The sequence below is a fragment of the Neomonachus schauinslandi genome, chromosome 2 (assembly GCF_002201575.2).
Source record: "Neomonachus schauinslandi chromosome 2, ASM220157v2, whole genome shotgun sequence".
In the NCBI taxonomy this organism is placed as follows: Eukaryota; Metazoa; Chordata; class Mammalia; order Carnivora; family Phocidae; genus Neomonachus; species Neomonachus schauinslandi.
The window spans coordinates 95,300,016-95,316,983 of NC_058404.1; the positions used below are offsets into that span (position 1 = coordinate 95,300,016).

A 16,968-nucleotide genomic window follows, 5' to 3' on the forward strand; every position below is an offset into this window, starting at 1 on the left:
GATCACAGTAGGCCTGAGATACCGTTTAAGAGGGGGTAAAAAAGACAGCAATTAAAAGGTGTCTTTTTACTCATCAGCTGCAATTCCCCATGTTTATGAGCGGCTCCCCACCCCCACACCCAGCTAAAAGCCCGTAGTACCCCTGAGCTAGGCTCCTATTAAGAACCACACCTAGGGCGCCTGGGTGGCTCAGTCGTTAAGCGTCTGCCCTCGGCTCAGGTCATGATCCCAAGGTCCTGGGATCGAGCCCCACATCAGGCTCCCTGCTCCGCGGGGAGTCTGCTTCTCCCTCTCCCACTCCCCCTGCTTGTGTTCTCTCTCTCGCTGTGTCTCTGTCAAATAAATAAATAAAACCTTTAAAAAAAAAAAAAAAAAAAAGAACCACACCTACCTCAGGGATCCACAGAGCACAGCTGACATGGACCCATTTGGTGCCACTGCGGGTAGGCTTCATGGCCCCGCCTTTCTTGGGACACAGCAAGCACTTTGGCTGAACCCCCAGGGCACACGTCCGGCAGAGCCAGCTGCCCTCGGGGACCTTGAGGATTCCGTAACAGGCCTGTGAAGACACAGCACATCCCCCACGGAAAACAGAGAAACAAGATTTATTTTTCCCCATGTATCTATCAATTTAAAAAAACACCTAGAAAGATTTTAACAGAACAGAACAGAGGTTCTCCCACGTCCACCCAGCTGGAAACACTCTCCCTTCAGCAAAAATGCCAGGCAGCCTCACAGTAGCAGCCAAGAGGTATCTGGGATCTTCGGGGATCAACACATACTTATTTACCAGAAGGTGGTCCTGAAAACTCCTGGAGGACAAAAAGGTTTACAGAAAATCTGCTTTGCTCAATTGCTACAGGCACCTATCTACACGAAGTTTCTAAATAGCGGGCAGTAAATTCTCAAAACACTCCATGAGGCTAAGTGGGGGAAGCTTTTCCTTCTCTGATTTACTGATGTGGGTGGGATACAAAGGGAGGGAAAAACGCACAAAGCAGTGGAGTCTCCGAAAGCTGTTCAAGGAGATGACCTCTGAAAGAAGGATGAACTACGGAGCTTCTGCATTCCCATAGCTAAGCAAAATCCCCTCACTAGACCCCACCACTCTCCCAAGTGAACACAACAGGCACAGAAAAATGAGACCTTGTAGACAAAGAGAAGTTGGTCTCTTCAGCCAATATTTAAAACAAAGCCTGCTTTGCACAAGGTGGCAAAATTACACAAGACAACATAAAACTGTTGAAATCGAGGATTTTACCACTCAAGTCATTAAGACGGTTCAAAAAGAGAAAAAGTGAAGAAACAAAACCAAGATGGTACCAGGAGCACATTCAGAACCTTTAAAAACACCAAACTGTTCAGAACTTTATCCTTAAATGAACCAGAAGTCAGGAAGTCGAGAGACACAGTAACATAGCTCCAATCCTCCAGACAGGAAAACACAGCTACTCTGCAATCTGAATAGCCAGGACCCAGAAAGGAAACCACAAGCATGAAGAGAGGAGCAAAGTTAAGTAACACCAAGATTGGAGCTTAGGAGCCTTAGGTCGGTACCATGAGTGAGCCACTGTCAACACAGACTTCCCAGAAAAAAAAACTTCTAATAGGGCTAAAAGACACTATTAAGGTTTCAAACACTAAAAAGGTCTGCATCAGGCTTTCTAGAGAAAGTCACATTTGAAGAGAGAACTTTCTTTTACTGGAAAATCAAGTCTCTGCTAAATTAAAAGATTAAATAGAATATGCCTTCAAGAGAAGCCTTCAAGAACCTCCCAACAGGAAGGTGAAATGTGAGGGCAAAGGGGCAATGTAGCATGGCAGAAGGCTGGGCACGGGGGGGGCGCTGGGGGCCCAGGGTCCCAAGTCCCAGTTCCAACGCTGCTACTAAACCACAGGGGGCCCTGAAGGGCCCAACCTGACGTCAGTGAGCCCATTTATAAAACAGGGGGTTCAACTAGTTTTCAAGGAGAACCCTTGCTCTCAAAATTCTCAGGGAGGAAAAATAAGTAAAATGGCATAAAAAATACTGAAGCTTCACCCAGGAAAAGAAAACCAGCAACAAAATGGCAACACTGGTAGTCACAGTGATCTTGACACAACAAAACCACTTCGAGAATTCTGTTATCCCAGGGAAACTTCCCAGATAATTTGAAAATCTAGAGCCAAAAGGTAGCCTGTAACATGACTAAAGCAAGAGACTGTGGCCTCCCATCTCCTCGTCAGGATGAGCGGACACAAGGCCACCGGTGGTGACGTGTTCGGGCAGAGGGGAAGCCCAAGAGGAAGACGTATTAGAAGGAATATGATCAGCAAGAACTTCACAGAACAAACTTGATTCTTCTTTCTGAGAGGTCACCCAAAGAACTATTCCACAGGAGTCTTTAAGTTTGTTTTAAATCTCAACAACAGATGGATAGCCTTTTAAATCATGAGCGTATATGTGAACAAGTGTCCCCAGAAATCCAAATTACTTCATTATTGCATTAAGGAATACGGAAGACAGAAGAAGAGACAGAGATGGTCACAGCTGTTAAAATCGACCAGTGCCCATCCTTACTGAAGTCGGACGATTTATCTTTCTGTGGATGGTAGCAAGCAACCACCAAATGCTAGTCGGCATCACAAAGGACAGGAAATAATGTTTAAGAAAAGGAACCTCCTTACTCTTCTTTAACATCACAGTTTTTATATAACACATTAGCAAATGTTATGGGTTGAACTGAGTCCCATATAGTTACGAAGTTATCCTAACCCCAGTCCCTCAGAATGTGGCCTTATTTGGAAACAGGTCGTAACAGATAATAATCAGTTAAGATGGTGTCATACGGGAGAGTAAGGTGGGCCCCTAAATCCATTATGATGGGTGTCCTTAGGAAAAGGTAGCCATGTGTGAAGACAGACACAGGAGGACACCATGGGACAACAAAGGCAGAGACTAGAATTGTGCAGCTGCAAACCAAAGAACACAGTAATTGTTAGCAAACCACCAGATGCCAGACAGACGCAAGGGGAAGGATTCCCCCATAGGTTTCTGAGAGAACATGGCCCCGCCAATACACCTTGATTTCACACTTGTAGTCTTCAGAACTGCAAAATAATAAATGTCTGTTATCCACCCCGTTTGGGGGATTTCGTTATGGCAGCCTCACAAACTCATACAGCAAACTAACTACACCTTTTAGAAACTGTCCTCCACCCCCCGCCCCAGTGTTCATCTCTAAACTCAGCTGTGAGAGCCAGGACAGAGGGGGCTCATATGTTCCTTTGAAGTAAACCTTACTTCTATGGATAGAAATAAAAACATGTGAAGGAAGAAGATTTCCACAGAGGATCCTATTCTTCCAGTTTTGTAAGAAGTAGCAGGAAATACTTCAAACACAGTAAGAACCTATTAGGAACAAAAAGATGTCGTCCATTGAGCACACTTCTTTCACTCACTTAGGACAGCAGGAAAATAGACCCCATCCGGGGTAAAACCTCTGGCCTCCCTGGCGGCAGGTGAGCTCACGCCCCAGGCGGCTCCGTTCTTTCTGGGCCTTACTGCCCACATACCTGGTGCACACAGATGTTGCATTTGTCACAGAACACCATCTCATTGCCGTCCTCACCGTCAGGGGACTGACAGACATCACAGACAACATCTTCATCATATTCAATGCCCAGGCCTTCTTCAGTCTCTATAGCATGATTCATATTGTCATAGCATCGCTGTTCGAATTCCTCCAGGACCCTTTCCATGGTGTATTCATCTAATTCAGGCATTCCTAAAGGAAAAATGCCACAAAAACATTTTTAATAAAAATATTACAGTAAGACATTATTAGTATATTTATATTTACAATGTATAAATCATCTTATAAATAAATCCATCCTGAGTGTCCCATTTTCTACTGAATGCCTCTCACACTGTTCCAAAGAAGGATCTTCTAATTAAAAGGCAGGAAGAATCTTCCATGCAACAGTTTGTTACTTATGGTCAGGCACTGAGATGTAGTGCTGTAAGTAGAAAAGCAAAAGATAAATCCTGAAAGGGTTTAAGGATATTAAATACATATATTGTCAAACTACCATTTCATTATATTATACATAACAACTAACATGTAAGTGACTTCAAAACCATAACACATGGGGCGCCTGGGTGGCTCAATCAAGCATCTGCCTTTGGCTCAGGTCATGATCCCAGGACCCTGGGATAGAGCTGCTCAGTGTGGAGTGTGCTTCTCCCTCTCTCAAATAAATAAAATCTTAAAAAAAAAAAAGGCGGGGGGCACCTGGGTGGCTCAGTCGTTTAGCGTCTGCCTTCGGCTCAGGTCATGATCCCAGGGTCCTGGGATCGAGCCCCGAGTCAGGCTCCCTGCTCAGTGGATAGTCTGCTTCTTCCTTTCTCTCTCCCCCTGCCTCTCTCCCTGCTCATGCTCGCTCTCTCTCTCAAATAAATAAAATCTTCTAAATAAATAAATATTTTTTTAAAAACACCATGACCATATATTATGGTTTGGGTGTCTTCTGCAAAACATTCATTTCTCGCCGCTGAAAATGTTGCTCTGAGAACAGATTTCACTGTGAGCACACAAATGTTTTTAACTGGTTTATCCCTCCTCACCCTCTGAATTTACAAAGTTGAGATGCATAGTTAATCAGACACATGAAAGACACATGAAACACAAGGAATGTCTGAAGCAAAGGAAACAGCTCATTGTGAATCAAATAAAATGCATTCTTATGCAAGAATGATCAAAAATAAATTTCAAGTGGTTATCGTGGTTACAGTAGTGGTGAGGTAAGACTTTTATTTTCTTCCACTTGTGGATATATTCCAAACTTCCTACAATGAAAATACTCATGCAGAAAGAAAAAAACAGGCTATAAAAATATTCTGACAGAACATGTAAGTGGCAACAAACAATAGAAAGGTCACTAGAGCCAACTTTTATGCTCTAATGACTCTGATAAACATAAAACCATCAAATTAACACTTTTTAAAAATTTGGAGAACACATCAGAGCTGACACCGTGGTAAACTCCAAGCACATATTCAAAAAAGCCACCTATCCATCTCTCACACTCTATTTACTGGTAAGATCCTCCACAGCTTGGCCAGGCACTTACATCTCAATTCTTGCTACCGGTTGTGAAACCAACACTGGCTTTGAAAATACAATCCTATGCCTTGTAATTAAATTCTCCCATTACAAAGACCAATAAAAACGAAAACATCTTAAAAAGCGTATGTTCAATTTATGTTAGACATAAATTGCCAAAGTATTCCACACTACCTTTCAATCTGGTGAGTTAGCCCCATACGCGTTACTTAAACCACCTGCAAAGGCCTCAGCGTCTTTGGCCATACCCTCTGCCGTAAGACAGGATACCGAGCCAGTCAAGTGCATGACACGGGTCCTGACACAGCTGCCACAAAGCAGAACTTTATAATCTTTGAAGCTAGAACTGAACGGTATTCAGTTCCAAGAGAGCTCTGAAAACTTATGAACAGACTGTGTAAAACAGCCTCCTGGCTTGCTAACATCCTGGCCACTAACACCTTTTAAAAGCAGGGACCAGGAGGAAGGCACTGTTCTTTGTCAAAATGCGTGAGTGATCAAACAAGGAGAAAGCAACAACCTTCCCGGCTCAGTCGGCACTGCTGCTCCCATTCAGCGGGCTGGGAGCAGCGAGGCAGCCCAGCAGGCAGCTGCTGTTTGCAGGGCCCTGGGCGAGGCTCAGGGACTGATCCGCAGCAAAAGCAGTCTTTGTCCCTCAGGGCTCTGAGATCTGCCACCAAGCATTCTGTAGATGCTCCCTGGGTGCCAAACCGCCAAAAGACCTCTCTGCCACCTCTCCCCGACCCAGGACCCACAGCACTAATTCTAACGAGTCCTCAGAGTCTCTCACACCAAGCCCAGACTTGACCTCCGTGCGCCTGCTCATCACAGCCCTTCGAGCAGCACGTAGCAGTCAGAGGCGGCAAGGAAACCTACGTGCCATCCTGGTCTTGACACCAGGAGGCGCAAGTAAAACAAGGTACAGAAGCTCCGAGCGGTGGGTACACACAAAAAGAAGAACTCATAGAAAATAGACCACAATGGGCAAAATGTTCAGCCAAGCGGGGGTTTCACAGAAAGAAAGCAGGACAGAGGTGAACAGGTAAAAGGTAAAAGCACTCCGGGTTTGGAGCAGGACTTGAGGAGAAGCACGGAGGTAAAATACAAGAGGTGTATTAGAAAACGGTGAGCTTGGCTGGCATGGAGTTTACTGTGAGAAACAACAGGCCACAAGAAGAAAGGATCTGAATGGCATTGCTGGAAAACACCACCAGAGCAGGAAACTGTGTGGACCAGACCCTCCTGTCATCTTGGGGAAGTCACTTCATTTCTCTGGGCTTCGGTTCCCTTGAGGTAAGTAAGGGAGGAGGGTAGATCAGGGCAGAGATGGGGAATCCTGCCTCCCACGCCCATGGAAAATATCGTTCTTCAATCCCCCCTCTCTCTCTACAAGCCTCTCACAGCCTCAGTCCCTCTGAACACAGGTGCCGTGGCCAGACACGCGAATCCCAAACAAGACCCTAGGATTCTGAGACTGAAGCGAGGATGGCGCTGGCCTCACCGGGCGACGCTGAGGAGCTTCCACCACACACCCGTATGCCGGAAAGTCTTTTCTAGTCGTCATTCGTTAATAGAACAATATAACCCATGGTCTCTCACCCATCTCCTTAAATTCCTCATTGGTCAGCTCCAGCCATGCAGCGTCCATGTCGTTGAGGTCGTAACGACACACACTGTCGGCCAGTGTCCGGATATCAACATAGCCCAACTCTGGAGGCTCCGAGCCCGGCGACACAATGTATTTCTTGGGCCTGATGAACATGAGGGATTTCTCTTCAGACACGACCCTAGTTAACAAGGAAACAAAGCAGCCAGGTTACCCTTCCTGCCACATGAAAGCAAGTCTGTCACAAGGCCCAAAACTTGCTTCCACTTCCAACGCCCTAAACCCCAGGTTATCACCAGATAGACAGGCTTAAAACCCTAATGTCACTGCTAATAAAACTAAGTGGGATTCATTAAAGCCCCCACGAGGGAAACAGATACGAGTGGAAACACTGAGACATCCTCAACACCCGCTTTTTCCCATCGGCTTCCCAGGATGCTGCATGGCCTGCCCTGATCTAGGACAGCAGCTGCCCCGACCCACCGGCAGCCCCGAAACACTGGCCCCCTGGGTTTCAAGGGTTCGAGACTAAATCACTTTCCACCGATCAGGCGTGTGCACCCTGCTGAAGGCCTACCCCCGGGCTCTCAACAACACACAGCAGAGAGCCACAAAGGCAGGACCTGCACAGCGGGGCACTGCGGAACCAAGGGGACAAACCCGCCACCTCTAATCGTAAAACCCAGACTAGGCCTTGTCCGTTAGTAAGCAGGCTAAGAAGCCGAGAGGCCTAGCCAAGTAGGGGACTCTCCCAACACACCCTTGGGATCCCAGGAGAGGAGCACAAGCTCCCGCTTCTCCTTACACTGCCACCCTCTCCCCAAACCTGTTAACACCTGGAGTGCCTTCTACCGCACCCCACTCGAAAGAAATGTCAGCATACAAGATCGAATCCCTCCCAATTTGGAAGGATGGGCGCTCTTCCTAAAGACACAGCCCCAGCATCACAGCCCCAGCATCACAGCCCCGCACGTCCACACAGTTCCTCCCCCACGTCGCCATGTGTCAGCATCAACAAGTAGTCCAAAGAGTGTCAGAGTACTGTCATCTGCCTCATAATTACCAGACTGATTTTATCCACAGGACACTGAAATAGGCAAACCAAAAGGAGTTCTTTCTCCGACTCAACCAAGAGCAGGGTTTCAGCTAAATACTCCATAAGCTGCTCTTGTGCTGGGCTCCCAAATAAAAAAATGATCTGGCGAGTCACTCCTGGATGGGGATTGCCAATGCTGAAACAGCTCGTGCTGTGCCCCAGAGGTAGACTCAAAGGCCAGCACAGTGTTTATCCTGCAGAGTCCAGGACTCGGGCCTACGGAGGCACCGGAGTGGTCATTTAAACCTGCACACTTATGGGGACATTTGTCACAGAGACCCCAAAACAGTAATAATCAGCAATGGTACAAGAGCCCACTTCACAAAGCTGGCAGCTGACCGAAAGCACGGCAGAGAAACCAGGCGCTAGCTGAGCACAGAGGCCCTGAATCTTCTCTCCCTCTGAGGGGCCTCCACATCAGCTGAGCAACACAGTGAACAAATGAGCGAACTGGCCCCAGCTCCGCGCTGGAGGTAAGTCATCAAGGACCCGGGCCCACAAGACCCTTAAGGGGAAAAGTGCTTTATATGTCACTCCAAAGAAAGCCCGGCAAGAACAACTGGGCAAAGTCCATCCAGGGGAGAACTCCTCAAACGTCCCTCCTCCGAAGGCTCCCCTTCCACATAACCATGACCTGGCAGGCCTCCTCACACCTGCCTTCCTCCGGAGGTGGAGCCCATCCCTGCAACACCCGAGAAGCCAGGCACTCCTCTCCAGTAGAACTGTTCTCCAGGGTGAACACGAGTGGGGGTGGGGTGAGGGAAAAAAAGCAGCAGTTGTGTAAACATCCACATTTCCCTCCCCACAACCAGTCACCTCCCCAAAATGTCTTGGAATTTGCCCTCCTCTCGTAAGAGAGCAGCACCTTCCCAAGATGGCTGGAATACTAAGTTTCGAGGCCCATGGCCCACAAAATCACTACTCTGTGGACCTAACGTGTGTTTCTACACATTTCTGTGGCCACTTGAGGCCCCCTGTTATTTCACTGCTCTTCTCAGGCACCTGTCAGGGCAGAAAGGCAATGGCAGGTGGAGAGGCACGTCTACCTGGCCACAGGCTGAGGGATGGTCCCAGGGCTCACGGGCACCTGGACCCCTTTCTCCCACTCCTGTCTCCAGGGATCTGCCAACACATAGTACTCATCTGGGTTCAGCTGATAGGAGTCATGCAACTTCATAGCGGTGATCAGGTCTGTCCTAAACACCTGGAAAGGGAGAGAAAGGGTCACTGACATTTCATATTTGCATTCTGACTCCCGAGTGCTGGCAGCTGCAGGGTAACCATGGAGCTGCCGTGGAACAAGGTCACTGTATCAGCAGAGCCCAGGGCTGACCTATTGCAGGAACCCCTCGGCCTGCCACGCCCTTGGTCTCTCAGGCTGGGGAGGCAATGGCTCTCACTACCCTCTCGCTTCCTCAAGCCTGCAGCAGCTCTGACCGCAGAAACCTCATTGTCCTCCCCCGAAAAACTCTAGGAACTCCCAATTCAAAGGAGGGCTGCTGAGATTTCACTCAAGGGTGCTCTTTTGGTAAATGTTTAAGAAATAAAACTCCACGAACCATGCAGCACAACTTCAAGCCAAAACCCGGAACTACCAGGGCCTCCTCCCCCATACTCCGACCGCCACCACCCAGGGCACCAGGGCCTATGGCAAGGTATCCGGGGAGTCAGGTCCTGGTTGACAGGTGCCACACAGAAGTACAGGTGGGGAAAATCCGGGAAGGAAGCAACGACAGACCAATGGGTCAAGTCAGAAAAGGGGCTTGTAAAGAACATGTTTACCCACCTTTACCTGGCATAACTTCTATATGGGAGGCAGTATTTGTGGGGAAAGGAGCAGGGAAGGAGAGAAAAAGAAAGAAGCAAGCAAGCAAGTTACTCTACCCTCTCTTCACCCCGCCAAAAACAGACCCACAAAACTCCAAAGTATCCCTGTACGGAGGGAGCTCCTCACCCATCATCAGAGGCAGAGAGGAGACGAGAGCAAAGGTGACCCTCGCATGGCTGGCCCTCCGACAGGGCAAAGGGCTGGAGGGCAGGGCTGCCTGCCGGCCGGGGCCTCATCCTCAACCCACCAAGCTCCCAGGGCTGCGTAAGGAAGCTCGGACCCTGGCATTAGTGCTGGCCCGAAGTTGTATTTGGCACGGAGCATGCCTGCATCTGTAAGCTACACTCTCTGTTTACACAAGTCACAGTGCTGAACTCTCTCTTCTTGGGACAGGGAGTTCTTTCTTATGCTGCGAAGCACAGTTCACATTATACGCCTGCTAATAGGTCCATATTTGTTTTTCCTGGTGGCTTTTCAGACTGGTGACCACTTTAATAAACTTCACCATAATAAAGTCTGAGGGCAGTGTCTGAATAAAAAGGCCATTCCTCTGGCCTGCCATTTTTTCGACCCGGACTTTTCCCCAGTATGCCATTTCTTGTTTCTCAAGTCCCAGTAACAAGCAATAACCTGGGGGTGCACCCTCCACAAAAGCACAAGCAAGGTCAGGTTCCCATGCAGCACTGAGCTCCTTGAAGCAGGCGCCCAGCCCAGGTGCACAGGACCTTATCACCCATGCCCTCTTACCCCCAAAAGAGAAAAGTCCTTTAAAACAAAAATCACAGGTCTACATCTTCAGGAAACCAATTAAAAAACACATTCCAACTAAGCCTTATAAGTAAAAAATAAGGGAGTATGCCAAAGAAGAAGGAATTATCAAACTGAAGCAACAAGATGAGAAAAGGCAGCCCACCCTTCCTTTACTGGAAGACTCGGATGAGGACAGTCAAGACCTGAAACAGATGCCCTAAACGGACTCGCCAGTCTCTGGCAGAACTCGACGTTAGTGCTAACCTACGTATCAAGTAGTATGAACTAAGAGCTCAACTCAGAGAGTTTTAGAAAAAACATCAGAAACAAAACCCGAGTCAGGGACCAGGCCGGTGCCATCCATGCTGCTCAACCTCCCTGCTGCGCCTGGTGCCCATCAGGCCCAGTACTAGCTCCCCTATCCGAGCGCCCCGCACCTCCGTCCTCTGGTCCTGAAGTAACAGGAGTACAGTGTGAATGGGAGTACACTGGTTGTGGAGGCAGCACAGAGAATGAAAGAAAAAAAGACAGGCAGAGCCTCTCAGATCCCAGAGAAAAGGAGGGGAGCACTGCAGGTTCAAAATGACAAAGGCCTGGGAAAATGAAGGCAATAAAACGGCCACCTTCCCATGAAGGTTTGATCTAATGTTTAGGTGTCTCCTGGGATGGTTTTCTACGATTTTAAAGGATACATACTACACTTCCTCGTGGAGAATGTTATTCCACAACTAAGAACTCCTACGCTCCTCAACACAGCGACCCCCAGCACTCCCATTACAGGCACAGGAGAAGGAGTACCTGGTGGGACCCAGGCCTCCGCCCTGCAGCTACAGGACGAGGTGCTCTTTGAAGCCATCCCATTCAAGAGGCAGCACAAAACAAGGGGCTGAGCCAAAGGCTCTCTGCCCCGCAACCTGCCCACCTGAAAACTGTAATAGAACTAAAATGCCCTTTCTGCAATCATCTAAATCCTCAGAGCCTGGCAAAGGTTGTCAAAGAAAACCTATCTCAGGACTGGCAGAGGGCCCTAATCAACAAAGGCCAGCAGAGAAATGCACCTAAAAGCAATTTTAAATAAAGAGACAATAGATAATAGGTAGGTAGGTAGGTAACAAAATGTGGGGGAGCAGGGAAACAGAAGAGAAACAAATCGAAAAAGAAGGGGAAAAAAGCCTTAAACGTAATTGCCAAAACAAAACTCCCAGAATTACAATGGGTTGTTGCCAAATAAGCCACAAATTCATGGCCAAAACTAACTTGAGGCTGGCAGTGACTGGCAGCAGCCGAACCCGCTGATCTCCTGGCCAGAGGAAAAGTTGTTGGGAGCCAGCGAAGATGAAACAGAAAAGGAAAAAAAGAATATAATTAATAATAATAGCTAACATTTACTACTGAGCACTCTTTTAAGTGCTTAGTATGTATTAACGTCTGTGTATTAACCCACTTAATCCTCACAAGAATCCTATGAGGCAAACATCTGAGTCATCCCCATCTTACAAATTTGGAAACTGAGGCACAAAGAAGTTAGATAACTTGCCCATGATTGCAGAGACATCAATATCAATCAACCAGGTGTGTGCCAATCATATGTACTCATGCACACGGTAGGACATGCACAGTCACACCATCATTCAGGAAATACCTCTGAAGGTTTTCGATCTTCATGTCTGGAGCACGAACCTCTCCTGTGCTGGGATCGGGAATTCTGTGACCAAGTAGTTGAGAGGCCTAAAGACAAATATCCAAAGAGGAACAATTTAAAGTACACGAATCACTGTGTGTTCACAGGGTTTGGGTTTTGTTTTTTTTTTTTTTCCCAAGATTTTATTTGAGAGAGAGAGAGAGAGAGAGCGTGAGCACTCACCAGCAGGAGCGGGGGGGCGGGGAGCAGACTCCCTGCTGAGCAGGGAGCCCCAGGCTTGATCCCAGGGTCCCAGGATCACAACCTGAGCTGAAGGCAGACACTTAACCAACTGAGCCAGCCACCCAGGCGCCCCCACAGGGGCTTTTTTAACCAAATTCAGCAAGGCTCATCTCAGCACCTCCCCAAGACATAAGCCACAAGCTCCTCCACTCCCAGTACTTACTTAAACCACTCACTTTCCAGAGCAGGCCTAACAAGATCACTCTGGTGGCTCGCTGTGTAGCCCGGTACAGCACACAGGAGGGGGAGGCCTTTTAAGAGCATCATGCATATGAAGCCTGTACTTCTTAAGAGGTTCAAAGTCTCTCACATTGGTAAATACAATTTGAAAAACATTTGACTGAGTTCTCAGTAAACTTTCTAAATGCTAGATTATGTTAAATCATAATGCCACCCCTAAAACAAACAAACAAAAAAAAAGTTTTGACACCACAAAACTTAAGAACTTAGCATGCCCTGGAACGGGGAAGCTCAGACTACACTAGATTAAGTGCTACAGCCAAATAACTTTTAAAATTGCCTACTCCCCTTTCCCAAAAAAAATGCCAACTGGCTCTTTTCTGTGCCTTTCTTCCACAACTAACGCTCTATTATCCAGCCTCTCCCCCACCAGGCCACAGAATCTGGAAGCCCTACCAGGGTACCCATGTCTCCTAACTATCACCATGTCTAAGCTCCTCTCAGGCCTAAGACCTCTTTGCAACACCAACTCCATCCTGCTTGAGATGCTCCCTCCAGCTCGGGTGGCAATTCTCTTTCCTGGTGTCTCCTCGGTGGTCCTTCAGCCTTCTATGAATCTTGCACACATTAGTGTTTCTCCTTCTTGCTCCAAGTGCTCTCCCCAGGGAGCGCCCATCCCTGCCCTCAGTCTTCCCAATGTGCCCAGGAGACTGTCAGACTTGCATTCCCACACTCACCTGCCAGCCAAGCTCCAGGTCCACGTTCACCTTCAGGTAAGACATTAAGCTCAGGGTTCCTTAGGTCAATCAACTCAGCATGATAAAAACTGGACTCAACAGTTACCCAAACCTGTTATTCCTCTTCTATTTCTACTTTGATGAATACCACTACCATTTCTACTAGAATTCAGAAATCTAAGAGTCATCCTAAACTCTCCTCACTCAGGATACATCCAATCATTGGCCAAGTTATATTCAATGCAACTAACAATACCTCAGATCCGAGCCTCCTTTCTCCCCACCTCCACATCTGCCTCGTGTCGTTTGTTTTATTGGTCAACCGCAGTGGCCTCCTGTTTGTGGGTACCATACCACCACCAGACAACTGAAACAGCCCTCACAACTGCCCCCAGTGGGTGTTCAACTTCCTAATCACTCACCTCTACCCTGAACACATACTGTACTGTTTCCCAGAAATTAACAAACCTCCGCAAAAGAAAAGCCCAAACCTGAGGGAACTGCCATTCTACCAGTAAAATCATTTGCCACTCAAACAGGAAGCTTTTATCTCTGCGGATTCCAGAGACAAGGGACACAGAATCAAAGCACCCTTAAAACCTTGGAGACATTAAGAAATAGATTCTGCACATAAGCCTATCATCAGATTTGCAATGACCAAGACTAAAGGAGATTTCCAAGCTCCTCTCTGACAGGGAGGATGTGGGTAGTACCCTTGATCGCCAGTTCTGAAGGCTGTTACTGGGTCAACTGACTGCTGTTAGGTTAGCAGAATCAGATTTCCTACAGGTGGCCCTACTGTACTGTTCAGTAAATATTTTAGAAAATTCTTCCTTAAAGAGTAAGTATGTCTCTTTAGACTCCAATGAATAAGAATGTTTCACTCCCACATTGAAAGAAATATTCTGGGCACACAGGGATGCAAACCCAACTTGCAGAAGTCCTCAATCTGGTCCCCAGTGGAAAAAGGAAAGACAGAAGCCAAGGCAGGAACCTGGAGAGGAAGACTGGCCTCTTTTCTCCTCTGGTCCTACAGGCCCTCATCCGGCCAACCCACAGGCTGAGAGAGAATAGACAACTCTAGAAGGATGCTCAAATGTTCATGGAGGGGAAAAAAGAAACAGGGGAAAAAGGTATGGCCCCTTTCCTTTGAATTACTATGAAAAGGGTTATAAATATAAGAAAACCAGAAATTTTAGAAGAATCATTCCATTGCTATACTTTGAAAACAAACAGAGTGAGGGGAGGTGAGTTTTTCTAAGATTTTATTTATTTATTTGAGAGGGAAAGAGAGTGAGGGAGAACAGCAGAGGGAGAAGCAGACTCCCCGCTGAGCAGGGAGCCTGATGTGGGGCTGGATCCCAGGACCCTGGGATCATGACCAGAGCTGAAGGCAGACACTTAACCGACTGAGCCACCCAGGCGCCCCAGGGTGAGTCTTTATAGTCAAATAGTTTCAGAGTTAAAGCAGAAACAACAAATTTGCTCATTTTGTATGAAGTTTTATTTAAGTGATCTCTCCACCCAACGTGGGCTCAAACTCACGACGCCGAAATCAAGAGTTGCATGTTCCCTCTTTTTTTAAAGATTTTATTCATTTATTTGAGATCGAGGGAGAGCACACAAACAGGGGTCGGGGGGGCGCTGCTGTGACTTGGGGCTCAATCCCAGGACCCTGAGCCACCCAGGAGCCCGAGAGTCACATGCTCTTCTGATTGAGCCAGGCAGGTGCCCCCAAATTTGCCCACTCTTGGTTTTTTTTGACACTCTTGCCTCTTCTTAGGGATCTGTCAGAGTCCCTCCCAGGTAGTTTCCAAGGTTCCCAAGAAGTGCACAGCTTTGCTGGCCAAGAACACAACCCAAGTAATGGCAATCACTTAGAAACTTTCCCAAAGGCTGCTTTTATATTCTTGAAAATGGGGTCTGTGCCACATCTGCTTTGAAAGCCAGGTATCCAAAGATGCTACAAAGGTGGTATATGGTAAGTTTATCCAAGGGAAATGCTGGCCCACCCAGAAATAGTCTGTTTCTCTTCCTTCTAGTTTAACTAATGCAAAAGGAAGAAGAGAAAAAGGAATCTATTAAGCTCACTTTGCAGAAAGGGAAAGACTGGGGAAAAGGCAAGATTTAAATTATCACTGACCAAAGGAATGTTCATTAAAGCCAAAAGCCAGTAATCACCCAAATAGCCACAAACAAACTGAATGAGTAAACATACAGTGGTATCCATACAATTTACTACCCAAATTATGGTATATCCATACAATGGAGTACTACCCAGCAATAAAAAAAAAGTTACTGATACACACAACATAATGTTGGAATCATTACGTTGAATGAAAGAAGCCAAAGAGTACATATTGCATTATTCCATTTACACAAAACTCTGGAAGATATAAACTAATCAATCTATAGTGACAAAGTAGATCAGAGGTTGACTAGGAAAAAGAGAGAGAGGAGGATTACCCTGAGTGTTATGATTCCATGGGTATAAACATTTCAAAATGTATCAAAGTGCATACTTTAAATGCATGCAGAAAATAAGTGATGATTTTCTATCATGCATGAACAGTAAAGGAAAAGATAATGCTCCACTTTACTTCACACAGGTAATTTGCATAAAACCTAGATTTTGCTGCTGAACAAGGTGAGAATCTGGACAGAGAACTAGAGGACCCTGCCATGTCCAACAGCAGGTATTTGTTGCTGATGATCTCTTTTCTGGTTTACTTGCTTTTAAGCACTGTCAAGAGCCATCAGGCACAAGACACAGGTGACTACAACATACAGTATACCTAAGTTGGTGTTGTGCACACAGCAGAGTCTCAAAAAAAATTAAGTGGAAAAAAATATAGTGTTGTTGAGAACAGTCATGCTCAACAAGAATCACCACCAGTGTAATTCAAGAACTGAAGGTGGCAGGCACCAAGAACATACCCATTTTACTTATTAGAAGATAGGTTTGGTTTTGTTTTTAAAGATCGACTATTTATTTTAGAAAGGGAAAGACAACTCAAGCGAGCGCAGGGTAGGGGGAGTGGAGAGAGTCTCAAGCAGACTCCCCACTGAGCGAGGACCCTGACACGGGGATCGATATCAACCCTGAGATCATGACCTGAGCCAAGATCAAGAGTCAGATGCTCAGCTCAACCAACTGAACTACCCAGGCGCCTCTAGAAGATAGGTTTAAAAAAAAAAAAAAAGATATTTGAGTTCTAGGAAAACGAGGTCATGGAAAATAAAGCAAGAATGCATTTAAAGACAACTTGCTGGGGCCACTGCCTCTTGAAAGGAATGCACCAAAATCTACAGAAACATTCACAGAAAGCCTACAGGCCAGAGACTCAAGTCTTTACAGTATTATACCAGTTCTCTCTACAGCCATGCTCTCTCTCCAGGGAACCTCCCAAGTGGTCAAGAAGCTCCCAGAATATTACTCAAGCAAAATAATTTGCATCCCCTTTTAACTAAAAAAAAAAGTTATGTTACAGAATTTTTTTTTTTAATTTTATTTATTTATTTGACAGGGAGAGGGAACACAAGCAGGAGGAGTGGGAGAGGGAGAAGCAGGCTCCCCGCTCAGCGGGGAGCCCGATGTGGGGCTCAATCCCAGGACCCTTGGATCATGACCTGAGCCGAAGGCAGATGCTTAACGAACGAGCCACCCAGGCACCCCTACAGAACTTTTCTTGAAGTATGTTGGGTGAAAACAAACAATGTAACCAGAATTGAGAGTATTTCA

The 16,968-nt window shown here is 46.7% G+C and overlaps 1 protein-coding gene across 1 annotated transcript in view; it reads right to left on the minus strand.

Moving 5' to 3' along the window:
* The window catches only part of JADE1 (jade family PHD finger 1), a 60,010-nt gene that overhangs the window by 18,288 nt on the left and 24,754 nt on the right, over window positions 1-16,968 (minus strand). Inside the window, exons 3-7 of the mRNA XM_021681503.2 lie at window positions 12,028-12,113; window positions 8,854-9,011; window positions 6,705-6,892; window positions 3,556-3,767; window positions 392-559 (exon numbers count right to left, since the gene is read on the minus strand). Of these exons, the coding sequence (XP_021537178.1) occupies window positions 392-559; window positions 3,556-3,767; window positions 6,705-6,892; window positions 8,854-9,011; window positions 12,028-12,113 (812 nt within the window). The remainder of the gene's footprint in view (window positions 1-391; window positions 560-3,555; window positions 3,768-6,704; window positions 6,893-8,853; window positions 9,012-12,027; window positions 12,114-16,968) is intronic.